General features: G+C 36.4%; 1 protein-coding gene across 1 annotated transcript in view; it reads left to right on the forward strand.

Annotated features, from left to right (window-relative positions):
- LOC120224264 (plexin domain-containing protein 2-like) overlaps positions 1-17,553 on the forward strand; it is a 234,382-nt gene that overhangs the window by 20,643 nt on the left and 196,186 nt on the right. Inside the window, exon 5 of the mRNA XM_039222500.1 lies at positions 4,608-4,677. Coding sequence (XP_039078431.1) covers positions 4,608-4,677 — 70 coding nt within the window. The remainder of the gene's footprint in view (positions 1-4,607; positions 4,678-17,553) is intronic.

Below are 17,553 nucleotides of genomic sequence, written 5' to 3' on the forward strand. Positions count from 1 at the left end.
ATAAGAAAAATATGTAAAAGAGGCGATAGAAGTGCTTTGGAAATCTGAGAAGATAGCCCTAATGGAGGGAGCCTAATGGTCTGTTCCCAAAAGTAGTTTCCTGGGGCATGTTGTGGGAGGGCATGATGTGGTTTTAAAGGTCACAGTCAGACACGGCTGTACCTGCCATAAATCTGGACCCGACTGTCTGGATTCTCTTCATATATTTCTACAGAATCTTCAAAGAATGTTCCATTAATTTATCCTTCCCCACATGAAGAAGTCACATGTTGTTTGCTTGTCTCAAAATTGCCATTTCTCCTTTCAGATAATTCACTTCTTTCCACAGAGTGTAAGATGGAAACAAATTCAGTTGATTCTATGTGTGTCACCCATACTCTTGAAATTTCCACTTCTAAGCTTTTATTTTGTATTTTGCCCAGACTGTTAATTAAATCATATGACAAGTTTCCTGAACCCTTATTCCTTTTACATGGACTATCTCTTAATGGATGAGATCCAAGACAGGATAATGCTCAAGGTCCAGTAATTACACCATGGGTTCAATATTATGTTTGTTTTTGTTTACAGTGGCTTTGTGACAAATTCCAGGGTTCTGGTTAGCCTTTCAGGTTGCAGAAGAGTCCTTTGTTGCATATTCAACTTGGGGTCATTCTTATTTATTTTTTATTATGTGAAGAATGCCTAGGTAATTAGTCTTCTCACACCTAACCAAAATAGCTCTTTATCTCAGTTGATGGCCCTATAGATCACTAGTCACCCAGCTAGAAACCTATGCTCTCTCCTAGACTATCTTCCCTCACTCCCAATTTAAATGTCCTTCCAATAATCACAAAGTTTATTTTTACTTTCTTTCTTTTTTTTTTAAATGTTTATTTATTGTTGAGAGGGAGAGAGAGAGAGAACGAGCCGGGGGGGCGGGGGGCGCAGAGAGAAAGGGAGACATGGAATATGAAGCAGGCTCCAGGCTCTGAGCTCTCAGCAACAATGTGAGGCTCGAACTTACAAACATGAGATCAAGACCTGAGCCAAAGTCATATGCTTAACCAACTGAGCCACCCAGGCATCCCCTTCCAGTTTTACTTTCTACCCTTATGTTGATCCATCACTTCTGCTTCCATGCCCTAAGTTCTCATCTGGTTAACCTCCGTTTGTCACTTTAAAAGAGTCAGTTTCCTCTGGGTTAGGTGGCCTCTCTTGGTCCTTAGTCTGTCCCTGCCTAGTCCTGTTGTTTATCCTTACGTGATGTTCCCCTGCACCACTTTGTCAATTCCTCAGAGGAAGGAATGGGTGGGACCTATTGACTGTTTTATCTTATTAAAACCCCGAATGTTTTAATTACCTAACGGTAATTATATTAAATATATAGTCATTTCGTTTCAAGTCACTCCATGAAAAAGAAACAAACAAATAAATAAATAAAAACCACAAAGCACTCCTGAGAGGGAAAAAAAAAGCACTCCATGAAATTCTAGCACTTTTGTTTTCCTGTTTATATTTTAATATTTTTCAGTTATGTGTTTTAAGAAGGGATAATAATTTTCAAAAACTTGCCTTTATGTATGGCTTTTCTCGTCACTTTGTTTTAATATCTCAACAATTAAGAGTGTTGCCATTGTTGTCTGCCACATCTGGGGTCAAATTCTAGTTTTCCTCTTAGGCCGTTCTTAACCACTCTGATGCTGAGTTTCACTTTAATGCAGTTATTGTCTGAATCTTATGCAGCTGCTTTATGTGTGCCTATATATAGAGAGAGAATGTTAGGTAAGATACCGTAAGAAGTCATAACTTGAGCTAAGAAGTAGGACTTTCTGCAGCTGTGACCCTTGCTAGGCCCTTTTGATGCTTTGTCCCATATCCCTTCTGCCTTCCTGAGCTCACCTGTAACCATGGAGGGAAGTTCTAACATACCAGCAACTTTCCAGCTCAAGTGCTGTGTCTCCTCTTTTCATCTGAAGGCACAAGCACAGGGAGTCTGGGGGAGGAGGGGATTTAACCTCCAGTCGGTAGGAGATTGGAATTATTGGATAAATGTCCCAGCCTCCTGATGTCCAGTGAAAAGATTCTAAGGCATGTCTTCTTTTGGTTTCTCAGAGGCTCTCCAAAGGGAAAACTAGCTGTAGCGGTGACATACCTAATAATTTATCTATTACTGATTTCTCTTTTACTTGTCTCACTTTTCCTACTTTCTGTAGCAAATGCTTCCTGATTACCTTCCATACAAACTATCTGCCCCTAAATCCTTATGTCGGAGTTGGTATTTGGGGTACCAACCAAACTAAGCCAAGGCTTAAAGAATATGGAAGCCATGGCCAACCAAGGTTGACAGACTATGACAGTCAGAAGCGACAGCATGTAGCAGTACCAGAGCCAATGCTTAAAGGTGGCAAGTTCAAGAAACTAAAGGAAAGCTCTAGAATACTTGCTGGAGCAGAAAATGTGAAATGCAAGTTGTGAGGTAGTAGGGGCCAGTTAGTGTTGGGCCTTAGAATGCATTGTCACTCTTTTGACATGATTCCAGAGACAGTGGGATCTAGACTGAATGATTTCAAGTGGAGGAGTGATATGCTAGATAATATGGAGAATAAATTCTAGGGGAAATGGAGCCAAGACATCTATGAGGAAGTAATTAGGAACCTACATTTGGGAAGTATTATCCACAGAGAAATGAACAGACTTCACAGTTATTTAGAAGGTAGCATCTTTCTAAATTCCCATTGCTATTTCTTCAATGTCAGTGAAGCAGTCATGGTGGTAATGAACTAGGGTAAACTGGTCATTTATACAGGAAGCATTTCGATTATTGATATTGCTCTTTGGGATAATATATTAGCAAACTTTCTTTGAGGCTGTCTTTATTTCTCAAGAAAAGCCTTTAACTTATGTTTTAATGTGTCTCATTCTTCTTTTAAAAATATTGAAATGTTTGTGGTGGCTGAGAGACTAATATCCTATTCCTCTGGTTCATCTTTGGTAGAGTAATTGATAGCATTTGTTAGTAATACATATTTAAACCAAACTCCTACTCTGGAAGTAAGGATTCCAAAGGGTGATGAACTTTATCAGTTTGCTCATGAGAATGGAAATAAATTACAACGATGAAGACCAATATACCACAGCAAGTGCCTTTATAAAATTATTTTTAGATGTCTTTTGTGAGATACCCACTTTTGCCCTTGGAAACTTTTTTGTAAGGGGTATTAGTAACCACTCATTTTAGTTAGTGCGGCAAAAATGGGTTCTGTTGTCCCCATCAGTCAGCATAAAATAAAAATGGTGATAAACCCTCTTGGAAGATGCAGCTTTCACTAAAAAGGAGGGAATGAAAACCTAATTGAAAGTTACTGTAAATTTTGAATCATTAATTTCATGCCAAATAAGTCATTAGAAATCTCTGATGGATATAAAAATGCAATCATTTGCAAAATTGGAATGAGCAAAATTCAATCTAGATATACTTCACTATTTTTTTTAATTTGTTTATTAGGAAAGCTGTAATATAGAGGTTGTTGAATTTTAACATGAAAGCCTTTTGCTGTCAGTAGTTTGTTCGTGCTGCTGGGCTCTAAACCTGGTACTTAATTTCTTTCTATAACCTTTTATTTCAGTTGGTCATCTTTGTTATAACTCACTGTTTTTCTTGCTTCTTGACTGATAATAATATATCTGGTTCATATCACTTCAAACATATGAAAAATCTAAGGTTTTTTGTTTTGCTTTGTTGTGTTTTGTTTTTATTTTATCATATATTATGTATATTATATAAATTATATGTATATTTAATATATAAATTATGACACATAAAATATAAGTACATACATATTTTATAAATGATACAATAATAAATTTAAAAATATAAATATATATGTAGTCCTCTTTTTTGAAAAAGCAGAGGTAAAATTTATGAGCTTTCTTCTTAACTCTTTCCAGTTTTATTCTATGAAAGGCAAAGTGGTTCTCCAGGAACCAGAACTTTTTATTCTTTGACTCTGTGGTTTTGAAAGTGGACATAATATACTGAATACAGAGAGGTTATTGCACCAAAAATAAAAATATCTGTAGGTCTAGATCAGAGTGCAAGCTATCTTGTTACATGAAGCTACCTTTCATTATGAGATATACAGAAGACAAATTGAATACATAATTCCATAAAATAATTTTTTGTTTTGTTTTTTGCTGTCTTGTTCAGTGAAACTTGATAGATAATGTGTTCCACTGTGTTGGAGAAAAGTAGTCAAACTAAAAATAGAACCCTAAAATACACTGCTCACCATGATGACTGAACTGATTCTCAGTGGACAACAAAAAGGCAATAGTGATATTGAAGAGAAAGCTTGAATCACAGTTGAACTTCCAGGTTCTTTTTGTAAGCGAAGAGCAGACCAACAGACCATCACAGTCCAACTTTTTTCTCACATACTTCGAACACTTAATTACCAGAGAAAAGAAATCCTTTATTACCATCAGGGATTCAAGGTCGAACAGTCAACTACAATAATAGTGGTTCAAAGTAGAAGCATCATTTTTTTTTAACTGGAAGGATTTTCATTTTACATTTACTATTATGCACATTATTGATTTTCTTTTCTGGTTGTTGTTCCTTGCAGAGAGTGAATCTGTCCTTCGATTTCCCATTTTATGGCCATTTCCTACGTGAAATCACTGTGGCAACTGGGGGTAAGTGGTTTTCTACCCATTCACCCTAAATAATCTACAGTTTCACTATAGTTATTTTTAATTTACTTTACATTTCAAAAGGGACATTTATTGGGAAAACCATTGCCTTCTATCACAAAGTCATGGGTGTAAACAAAATCTAAGGAAGAGTATAGCTATTAGAAAAACTTTTCAGCAGAAAAAAGATGGAGTTATAATTTTCAGCTTAGATTCATCTGTTTTCTTTCTACTTTTTTTCCCTTCTTTTTCTTTCTATGTTTTAATTTGTCTTTGGTAACATGGTAAAACTGCATAAATGGGAATAGACCTAGAAAACAACAAGGTGTTTAGGGAAGCTTCTGCAGTATTTTTTCCCTTCTTTTAATGTATGTAAGTGATTAATATAAATATATATATACACACATCCTCACATATATTACCTTTAATTATTCCACCCCCCCCCCCAATTCTTTAATGCCACCTACGTTGATTGGCAACTCACTTGAATTTTAAAAATAAATACTGAGATTCGGTTGGGATTCTTTTAGTTTCATTTTTCTGCACAACCTTTGGAGATTAGTATAGAGATTGGCAATACTCTAGAAAGGCAATTATCATTTTTTATAGTATATCCCAGAAGTCAGAAAAATATAATCCTTGAGTGCTACTAGCAGACATAAGCAAAAAGCCAGAGAATATCCCTGTGTTCTGAGGGAAAAACATGAACATGGAAGCATAACTTATGAAATAAGTTAAAAGAATTCCAGAAGTGGAATGGAGTCTGTGGAACAACCACATCGAATGCACCTTAGACAGGAGTCCCTTTCCTTCACTGGGTTTCATTATTGATCTTCTGAATGGTAGGGAAGTCATGTTGATCACTCCTGCCATATTTTAATATGAGATTTAGGAGATACATAGGATTCAGAATAGGACTTGTAATCAGAAATGTCAACAAACAAAAGTTTTTCAGCATCTACTCTGAACAAAGGCCACGTCTGCCTTGGGATTATATAGTCTAGGAGACTATTAGACAGAGTGAAGCAGAATGTGGGAGTTCCTTAGAAAAAACAAATGATGAAATATGGGTTTCCATGACAAAACTGAGACACCTGTGAAAGTCCAGTAGTACTTTATAGAAAAATTATTGTTTATGACATATCTTAAACAATATCTCAAGTTTTGTGGTTATGTAGGGAAGGATGGGTAGGTCCCATGGAAGAGCATCTTGAGTAAATACACAGACTAAGAAATGGGTAAGGTATATGTAGGATAGCAAATAACTGAAATTGAGAGAAGCTGGGAGTAGGTTTACAAAAAATGTGGCATAATAAGAAGGGAAAGGTAGATTGGGATGATTTTATGTATTGCCTCAAGAGTCTTTGTGAGTCATTAGTCCGTAATTAGTAAGTAATAAGCTATAAGAAGCTGAACCCAGACATTTGTATAATGCCTTCATGTATAAAAAGACTGGGGTTACTACATATAATTTGAAAAATACTGCAGTAGCTTATGTGACACATACTGAGGGCCTTGGCAAGTCTGTGGCATCAAATCAAGGGAGAGAAATGATTCTGTCAACAAAAACCACAAACTCAAGAGACGAGCTGGTTTTAGGGAACACCAATGGCTTCAGTTCTGAAACTATTATATTTTGTGTAAAGAAAGGACTAAATAGAAGCAAAATTCATACAAGGACCTTGTCTTTTTGAGCTTACCATCCATTTCTGTCCTAGTATAATGCATGGCACCTGATAGACATTTAATAAATATGTTGAAGGATTAAGAGAAAAGGGAAAAGGGAAAATTGAAAGATTGCCCCTGACACTATGAATTGCATCTTGCTTCCTAGCATCTTTAAAGTATGATATGAACATGGCTACATTATAATATGGACATTAGACATAATTTCTAACATGTTAGTTACTAGTGTTCCACTGAATTTTAAAAATTATTAATCACATTTGTTCAAAATCTATACACATGCTGGTAAAAATACAGGCCCCTTTGAGTTTCAGCTTCTCAAATTGTTTTATCTTTAGAAATCATGTTGGTGATTCAGCCAATATGAACGAAGACTTCCCTTAGCTGTGTTGGTAGGAAGAAAACAAATAAATAGCTGTAGCATCTTTACTGCTTCAAAGTACCAATTTCCTTGGAAAAGATTCTTAAGATAAGTGAAAAATCTGAGGTCTTAAATGATCTCCATCTTCTCTGAAGAAAACACTAATGTAAAGAAATATTTTTTCTACCTACTTAAAACATGATTGCATAGAACTTGCACATATAAGTCCATATGACCCTGTTTAGAGAGATATAACTGAGATCATTTAGACACTTACCTGGGTTTCGCCTAAATGAAACAAGAATCTCTTATAAACGTTTTCAACTAAATAAAAAGTTTGTTTGTACATTTATTGCTTACTTATTCAATCAGTATAGATTGAGCCCCAACTGTGTGAAAGACACAGCATGTGGTATTTCACTGTATCCAGAGAAGAGTAAATTTTGAGTCCTGCTCAGGATCTTAGAATCTAAGAGGAAGGAGTATATAACTAAGTGTCAGAGGAGACTGACTCAAATACTGCAGGGGCAGAAAGTTGCTCCAAGACCATTCCTGTTGGGCCAGTCAACAGCAGGCTTGTCACACTGGCCTTGAGGGAAGGTAGAATTTTAGCAGACAAAGAAGCAGGTTGAAAAAATGAAGAGAGCGAAAAGGCATTCCAGACAAGGGAATGCTGAACTGGGAGAGAATGCTGAACCTGTAGTGAGCATTTCTGGAGGACTATCAAGTGCATCTGTTTATCCCCATTGGACGGTCGGAGTTAAAGTAGAGAGAGGAGATGGGAAGAGTGAAGTGAAATACTTTGAATATTATCAATGTGGATGATATCCAGCAGCTATCAGGGTTTTCTGAGTAGAGAACGGATCTGGTCAGTGCTGGCAGTGGAGAGCAGGATACGGTGAGGGTGGCGAAGCAAAGAAGGCAATTAGCAGCAGGGCTTTTGGTACTTCTGCATGAACCCCGGTGCCTTAACCAGGCTGTGTGCAGTGAAGGAGAGACAGAGCCAGTGCAAGACACACGGCCGAGTTCTTTAATCATTGTGGTTACAAAGGTTTCTAGGCCACAGGGTCCATTAGAATGCAGTGAGTAAAGCTAAGAACTACTTAATGGGGGACTTCTGAACCATAAACTTTTGATGGGTCTCGTCTGTGATTGATTAGGTGTGATAGGGAGATGGACCTACCTGACAAATGCTCGTCACATTAGAAATCTTGGAAAAGTTATTAACCATAAATGGCTTGGGAGAAACCTTGAAACCATGAGTGAGGTGAAATCAAGTTGACTGCTGGCCATTCTAAATAGACCTGGGACTGGGATTTTTAAAATAGGGATGCATAGGTGTCTGTGAAACCAAAATGAATATTCTATTGACTGTCAATTCTCTTCAACTGTATCTACAGATTTCTCTTGAACTTGTTTTTACATTGGATTTGGGAAAAAGAAAGTGAAATGTTAAAGTGGGTATTTTAAAGCACAATTTTCATTCCTACTCCGCTGTTTTCCCGTTTCCCAAGCCTCCTTAAAATCCAGCCCCTACCCCTCCTCTGTCTCTCTCGCTGTTCACCTCGACACAAATTTCTTTACCACTGAAATGAGCTTAAAGATGTCTTGTGTTATTGCTAAGATCAACACCATTTCAAAACAGAAAATGGTTTAACAATACAGGCGTATATATAATTTATTGTGACCCGTCTTTGTACTTAAATATACAGATTCCATTATGAATAAACTTAAGTTTCAAGCTAAAAATGTAAATAAAAACTTAATATTTGGCCGTTCATTTATGAAGTATAAAAATGAATCTTTGTTTATTAAGCATTTTAATTTTCAAAAGCTTCAGTCATCCATATAAATAACGCACAAAGTGAATTGGAAATACCATCTTATTTTCTGGTTCACTGGTAACAGAATCTGAAAGCATTCATTTATCTTTCTATTTCAAAAATACTTCAGAATACAAATATTTCAGGCATTAAAAGACTAGTGCTCTGCGCATCTCATAAAAATATTTCCATTAATGGCACCACTAAGCTGTGTTGTTGGCATATCACACTGTCTTCAGTTTCTTTCTATATGAGTACTCTAATTGGTTCTTTTTTATTATTGCTGCTAAGATTATCTTTTAAATGTTTCAAAAAGAAGATTTAAGTGTGCTGATCTGATGTTTAATTTCTGTGGCCACCACTTGTAATGATTTTTTTTCATGAGCCCATCATGGGAACACATTCCTACGATGAGAGAAAAGGCAGGGGTGGGTTGGTGCTTTAAATAATAGGGAAGAGAAGGCTTGACAATACCCAGATAATTCGGGCCTGAGGATGTAAGTATGTAGACAGTTGCCAGTTCGTAATTAAAATTGTGTGTGGAATTGCCGACCATTGCACATAAGATTGGGAACCAAAGATGATATAAATTAAAAAGATAATGATGAGTATGTATTGACAATCCTTGACTGTATGAAGGGTTTGCCCTCCCTTTCTTTCTACATGAATTTCTAATTGGGGGTTAAATTAACAAAAATGTTTAGGATTTTTTCTGAGGGTATGAAAACAGTTGTAGTCACATATCTCTTCTGTCTTTTTTCTAGTTGGTTGGATATTAACTGACATGCAGCACAGTTTAAGTGGAAGGTGTTGAATTTTAGATCTGTTTTATCTCATTTGCCATATGGTAACTAATAAGGTACAAAATGTTCATTATGTAATCAGTGAGTAGTATATGAAAAATCAGTGCATGGCATTAAAAAAGTCAAAAAGATAACGTAAAATATGTATCTTCCTTCTTCCCCTGCCTTCTACTTTACTGATTCCCTGCCCAAGAAAAAAGCTGCTCAAACTTAAACTAATTTCCTAAATTAGGCCTATAATCATTTGGGTGTGTTTTTTTTTCACTTTAAGTACCCAATAAAAGAGGTTTTTATTTTTGAAAAAGTAGTGCAAATTATTTTGATTGGGTTTTCCAGAAGTGTATTAGCATAGCTTCCAGCTTCTTTTTTTGTTCTCACTTTCAAATAGTAATATTTTAATTGCAGTCCCAAATAATATTTCATGCTTTTTAGAGGGACTTGATTAATAACAGTCATAAAAGCTTTTTTAAGACTGGAAGAGAGTTAGTTATTACTCATGATGATGAATTTATAAATACCAACCCCATCGTCTTTCAAATATATAACCTCAGAACAGAACAGGATGTATCCATTAACTTTCTGAATCTAGTGAAAAAGTGAATGTGGAATTATTTGCCTCTTAGTATTATTACTATTGTTATTATTATTAAGAGAAAGCAGGAGTTACTGGTTTCTGATGCCTGGAGAGAGAGAACTGAAGGGATGGATTTATTGGACAAAAGTAAATCCATTCCATACGATTCATTAATTTAAAGTAACAACCAAGGTCTCAAGGGCTTCTGAACAGGTAAGTTTTGTGGTGTCTACTTTGGTGTATCTAAATGATGTTCTGTGAAATACCTCAGAAAACCTGAGCAAGTTCATCTTAGCAGTCCTCCTAGATGATTAACTCTTCCCCAGACTGTCTAGTGTCCGGAAGTAGATACAAGAGATTCACCAACATTACATTTCTTTTCTCTGTAAGTCTATGAACTGCATGTTCAGAAGCTGTTTTGTTTCTCCTATACATCAACACATCTTCTTCATTAGCACTGGCTCCGTAGGACTGGGGGTAAGTGTGGTTGGAGATTAGAGCAATAGGAGACCCAGAGAGGGACCACCCAGGAGATAGACTTGTCCATAGGATTGAGCAAAAGAAATATGAAAGGCAGAAATATGGATAGAAAAAAGGAGGAAAATTATAGAAAAGTAAAAAGGAGAGGACCATTGATGCATGACGGTTAAGTCACAACTGCAGACAGGAATTGGGAAGGTTGATCAGCCAGAAGAAAAGTCTGGGTGAAAAACACATTCTCCAGGTTTGGTCCCTTCCTTTGCCACATAACAGCCACAGAGGAGTCCATCTATCCCATCACCAGTGCTCAAACATTCAGAACATTTGCCTCTGGAAAAAGCACCCTGTATCCCCTCAGGCACCCAGGCTTTATTTGAAACATTGGCAACAAATAATTTGCTTGCATCCTGTCCTAGTCACTGCATCAATAATTCAGAAAAGTAACAATATTGCACAGATGCTCAAATATATCACTGGATTGAAAACAAAGGGAGTGTAGGTAGCTAATTAATAAAGTTGCAGTATATAGCAGCTGCTCCAAAGTTGTCCAATCCTAGTAAAGAAGGGAAAAAATACTAAGCAATGCGGGACTGACTTTGGACTCTAGCCATTTCAGGAATAAATTCAAAAGATCTCTCTTAATTCCTACTGAAGCCAGCATTTGAAATTCAGGGTTTTTTGGAGAAGTAATCTGGCATCTAGGTTAAGATAAATCTTTGAATAAGAATATATAGGTTCAGAAGTCAAACTAGTGATAACTGTTGTGATGTTTAGCAAATGACTTTTTCTCTCTTGCCTCAGTTTTCTAATCTGTAAAATAGCAAAATAAAAGTATCTCGCTCAGAAATACTTTTGTTCAAGATTAACTAATATGTTATCAATACCTATTTCATAGAAAATGCTATAGTAATAGTATATATTATCAGTACTATGCTTTGTTTATATGTAACTTTTCTCTTTTATCCTTTTCAAGATACCTCCTCTGTAAAGCTGTGCTTACTTGTTAAAGTAGTTTGTTGTTTTTCCTTGATGACATTATCCATAGCTCAGAGGGTGTTTGGGGACTTAACTTGTCATTATCTCTAACAGCTCCTTTTAAAGGTTGGCTCATCCATTCGTGAATGGGAGAATAGGACCTAGATGACTTGAGATGTCCCCTTTATCAGCATAGGTACATCTGTCATCTCTAGCTATAGTACAGAATCTCTTCCAAAGACATTCTGTGACTCTGTCAGAAAGTCACAAAATTTAGCAATTTTGTAACACAAGGTGGAAGAATCTTGAAATGTTTATCTAACTGTGGTATCATAGGCTACCACTGGATAACAGGCATTATTATAATAAGCAGGCCACATACACCATGCTTTTTAACTACCCTTTACATAACAAGAATTTTAAGGACAGGTCATCAAAGCATAAAGTTCGCTGTGGGTAACTGATGGTGATGGGAATGGACAGTACCCCCAGCGGCATCCAGGGTGCCTTTTATAGACTTCAGATTCACTTAATTGCTAATGATCCAACTTGAAAATGTATTGAAGACCCAACCACAAATGACAATTTAAATATTTGTTTAAATTTATGTGTGATGTATTGCCTTTGAATTAGGAAGCAGATTCCTTTATGTATACCTGCTGTTTCAATGCTAATCTTTATTTTTAGGATCTTTCCACAGAAAACAGATACAATGTGAAAACAGCTCAGAATTTTGTTCTCATTTCAATTGATACAGCTCTGAGGCTGAAACATAGTATTAACAATAATAATCCTAAGTGTTGACTATTTCTAATGCGGTTATGGTGGGTTAAGATTACATTGTTGGTCTAACTAGCTGGAGGGCTGCAGAGATATTTTCATTTAATTTGCTTGGATTATTGTTCAAATGAGAGGCTTCTGCTGAAGGCAAAGAAATTTTAGAAGAAACATTGTTTAATTGGTTTATTATCAATTTTAACAGCTACTATAAAAAGCAAGCATCATTTTAGTTAATAGCTTGCAGAGAAAAATCCATAGCACTTTTAGGTTACTCTAGAAAAAATTGAAAATTAGGAGAATTTGGAACAAGTAGATTTTGCAAAAAATGAAATATTACATAAATGTTAAAAAGTAAACACCTTTAATTTTTTTAATGGTGGTAAAATATACATAGCATAAGAGTTACCATTTATGGGTTTACTGTTTATGAATTTTTGTCATTGACCTCAGCTCTGACTTTTTTTGTTTTTCTCCTGATTCTTTTTTTTTCTTTAAAATGGTAATTCTTTAAGTAACTTATCAGTTTCCTCCAAAATGCATTCAAGGGGGCACCTGGGTAGCTCAGTCAGTTAAACATCCAACTCTTGGTTTCAGCTCAGGTCGTGATCTCATGGTTTTGTGAGTTCAAGTCCTACATCAGGCTCTGTGCTACCAGCCTGCTAGGGATTCTCCGTCTCCCTCTCTCTGCCCCTCTCCACTTGCACTATCTCTGTTTTTCTCAAAATAAATAAATAAACTTAAAAAAAATTCATTAAAAGGACAGCTACTCCCCAAAGGTTTACACCAGTGCACTCTTGTACACAGTGTTTACTGTTCTTTTGACCTTTCTGGTTCTCAATAATTAGAGATTATCTGGGAGAAAATTTTAAAGCTATTTCTTTAGCATTAGATAAAATAGAATAAAACCAATTATATAATAAAGCTTATTATATAATCTTAACTATAAAGTTTACAAAATAAGAGTTATAAGACATTATGTAACTAAAAATTAAGGTTATAAGATTGTGTGTTAACATGGAAAGAACACGATGATAATCAAGGTATAAAGTTGTGATTGCATACAATAGTATTTATGTTAAAATACCATGCAAATAAAAGGGAAGGGAAAGCAATGCTGGCTGTTCTGTAATGGTGACACTAAGAGTGGCTGTTTTTCTATTTCCTAGTTTCCTAATGTTAAATTGAAAATTAAGTTTATATTTCAATTCTTATCTTTGTTTTTATAAAAAAAAATACTTAGGAGGGAGCACCTGGGTGGCCTAGTCGGTTAAGTGGCCAACTCTTGATTTCAACTCAGGTCAGGATCTCATAGTTCGCGAGTTTGAGCTCTGCTTGCAACCTGGAGCTTGTGTGGGATTCTTTCTTTCCTTGTCTCTATCAGAAATATACAATACATTAGAAGAAAACTAGAGAGAATTACTTTGTAATTCTAAAATTGGGAACACTTTACTAAGAATACTACAAAACCCAGAAACCATAAAAGAAAATATTGATAAAAACTACATATGTTAAAAATTGGCATATTAATAATTCATGGCATTTAAACATAACTAAGAAAAAGGAAATAAAAATCTAGGAAAATATTTGCAGCAGACCTGACAATCGATGGGCAATTTCCTTAACATGTAAAGATGTAGTGTAAGGAAAAGATAAATACGGAAAATAAGCAATGAGCAAATGACAAAGGCAGTTTATTTAAAAGGAATTATAGGAACTTCTGATTTCAGCTCCCCATTATAAAGACCGTAGAAGTTGTCATTCCTAATCTAACAACAAGAAAAAGCTACATGGGCTGAAAATCAATTAACTTTCATTGGGCCCATCAGAGAGCTGAGATCACAGGACAAATCGCCATCCCCAGGACCTGGACAGATAGGTGTGTCCAAGGACTATAATGAGTCTCTGATTACCTGGAGCAGAAGCCACTGGCACCACAGACTGGTAATAACACTTTCCAGGGTGGAAGTGTGGATTAGCCGAAGAGTAAGAAACTCCCAGAGTCTCCAGTGTTCGGGGTGCCCTTAGGCTTCTATGGACTTGACCTCCAGGAGCTACATCGGGTTCTCAGAGTGAAAATCTGAAAAGAGTCCCTTCATGGCTCTTTTGAGAGAGAGGAAGAGTAATCATGGTGAGATACATACAGAACTCTCTCCAAAACAAAGGCCTAATCTTCAGGGGAAGATGTTTTCTCTAGGGCCTCAGCCTAGCTAGAGGACTCTTATTTTTTCCTAGTAGGGCTGCCTAGAACCTCCCTGCCTCACAGAGAGGAAAATAAAAATACATGGTCAACAGGACTCAGGGTTTCCAGGACTCAGACTGGGAGTGTTTAGCCAGGGAGGGCAGCAGGAGGCAGGAGAAACCGATTCCGCTAGAAAAACACTTTGAAGGTCACAGCCCAAACACGTAGGCCCATTAAAACCTGAAGGTTTCCATGAGCCTGGTGGCTCAGTCGGTGAAACACCTGAGTTAGACTCAGGTCATGATGCCCAGTCCACGGGTTAGAGCCCTGCCGTCGGGCTCTGTGCTGACAGCTGAAAGCCTGGAGCTGCTTCAGAGTCTGTGTCTCCTTCTCGCTCTGCCCCTCCACTGCTCATGCTCTCTCTAAAATGAATGAACATTAAGAAATTTTTTTAATAAAAAAATAAAATGGAAAGAAATATGAAGAAAAAAAGAATGGGAAAAAAATCAAACATCCAAGAACAATGGGACAATAATAAAGGATGTAACATATACATCACTGCAATCTCAAAGGAGAAGAAAGAGAACAGAAAAGAAGAAATATTTGAAGTAAAAATGTGAAGAACTTCCCAAAATCAATGACAGTCATCAAACCAGGAACTCGGCAAACACAATCCAGGGAAACAAACAAAATACACCTAGGCATATAATTTTAAACTGTGAAAGAAAGAAAAGAAAGAAAGAAAGAGAGAGAGAGAGAGGGAGGGAGGGAGGGAAGCAAAGAGAAAATCTTGAAAGAAACCAGAGAAAAACCACACCTTACTTCAGAATATCCAACCAGTACCTCTCAAAACTGACCTGGTCATCAAAATCAAAGGGAAGTCTGACTGTAACAGTCAAAAGGAGCCTACAGAGACATGACAGTAGAATGTAATGTGATGTCCTGGATGGGAATCTGGAACAGAAGAAGGACACGATGTAAACACTAAGGAAATCTGAGTATGTTTACTTAATAATTTTGGTGGTAAAGCATGTATCACTGTTTCATTGATTTTTGACAAAGACACCATATGAATAGGTGTTAATGGTATGGAAAATAGGGTGTCCAGTTTCTTTACAGACTCTGTACTACCTTTGCAACTTTTCTTTAAATTTAAACCTATCATAAATTAAAAAGTTTAGGGACACCTGGTTAGCTCAGTCAGTTGAGCATCCGGCTTTTGATTTCAACTTGGGTCAGGATCTTCCAGTCATGGAATGGAGCCCTGTATCGGGCTCCATGCTGAGCGTGAAGCCTGCTTAGGATTCCTTCTCTCTCTCTTCCCCTCTCCCCTGCTCATGCTCTTTCTCTCTCTCTCTCTGAAATAAAAAAAAAAATAAATGAATTTAATTTAATTAAAATTTCATTTTTAAAAAGGAAATACGCATGGCTGTTAAACATGGAACACCATATAATCTCACTCCCAATAAGAGACATGTGAATTAAAACTATTATGATATATTATAATTTCCACTCCTGTGGGTTGAAAAGATTTTAAAAGAGCAAGTTAGAGAAATCAAAAACACATTTTAAGGTACAGAGAAAAAGATACTCTCAAGCATTGCTGGTGTTATTATCTATTAAACTATAAAGTGTATAACTGACATTATCATTTCTGTTTCTAAATATGTAACCTGTCAGTGCACTCCTAATGTGTGAACTAATGTATAAGGATATCTATTGCTAAAGATGAGAAACAACCAGAATATCCATTCATAAGGATGTTCCAGTTAGGGACCAGTGATCTAAATGATTATGCACCCACAAAATGGAATATCATGGAGTCTTTAAATAGAAAAAGATTATTCTCTGTAACTTAGTGAAAAGAGCAAGGTACAGAACAGTGTCACACAATATATTTTATATATTATAATTTTAATTTTCTCAGTCATTTTACATTTCAAATTATTGCTATGTGCAGGTATTCCCCTTCCAAATACCATTCATATTTAAAATTCTTATTGGTAAGAACTGGTAGGAAATAAGTTCATGCAGTACATGTATTTCTTTTCATGTAATATAATCTTATATATTTGTCAAACAACATGAAAATTTTGAGTATATGGTGTAAAGCTTTTCTCATTGTTTTTATTTTAAAATTTCTTATGTTTTAGAGTTTCAGAGAGTGGAAATTTTTCATGAAGTAGCCATTTTATTAAGAATATTAGTTTAGGGGCGCCTAGGTGGTTTGTTCTGTTGAATGTGTGACTCTTGATTTCAGTTCAGATCATGATCCCATGATTGGTGAGATCAAGATCTGCATCAGGCTCTGCACTGAGTGTGGAAGTCTACTTAAGAGTCTCAGTCTCTCCTTCTCCCTCTCTCCCTCTCTCTGCCCCTCTCCCAAGCTCCTGTGCTCTTTCTCTCTGTCAAAATAAATAAATAAACTTAAAAAAAGAATGTTTAAATTGCTTGTTGAAGGATTTAGCAATGCATCCTAAAAACATAGAAACCACAATTCTAGAATAATATCTCTAATGTTCCTGAGAATAAACCTGAGTTAATATCAAGTTGCTGAATGTGGCAGTTGAGAGAGGGACAGAAAAGGATATTAGTGATTCTGGCTTTAAATGCTACAGTAATATTAATAATAGTAGATATCCCAGTCTAATTAATCAACACATTTTTATGTTATTGGCAACTATCTAGCTAATAATGTAATCATTAGAAGCTGGAAATAAATTCTTGGTATTTTCTAAGGAGAACTAGGAAAATGTAAGTGGTTTGCACCTGTTATCACAAGCTTTGCAGGTTTGGCAGCAAGAAGTGCTGGGGTTTTGAGAGCAAATCAGTGAAAGAGGAGAAGGGAATTAGCAATCAGTAGGGCCAGAACCAGTGGGGGTCCTCACTGTGTGGCCCGGGACACTTTTATATTGGATGTTCTTATGGACCAAACATCTGTGTCTCCCAGAATTTGTACGTTGGCGCTCTAACCCCTAGCGTGGTTATATGTGGAGGCGAGTCTCTAAGGAAGTAATTAAGATTAAATGTGGTCATAAAGGAGGGTCCTGGTCCAATAGGATTAGTGCCCTTCTAGGAAGAGACACAAGAGAGATCATTTTCTCCCTGGGCACATTCAGAGGAAAGACCATGTGAGGACTTAGTGGGAAGGTGGCTGTCTGCAAGCCAGGAAAAAAGCCCTCAATAGAAACCAAACCCTGCTGGAACCTTGATCTTGA

Source organism: Hyaena hyaena, unplaced genomic scaffold (assembly GCF_003009895.1).
Source record: "Hyaena hyaena isolate Hyena2069 unplaced genomic scaffold, ASM300989v1 scaffold_1144, whole genome shotgun sequence".
Taxonomy (NCBI): domain Eukaryota; kingdom Metazoa; phylum Chordata; class Mammalia; order Carnivora; family Hyaenidae; genus Hyaena; species Hyaena hyaena.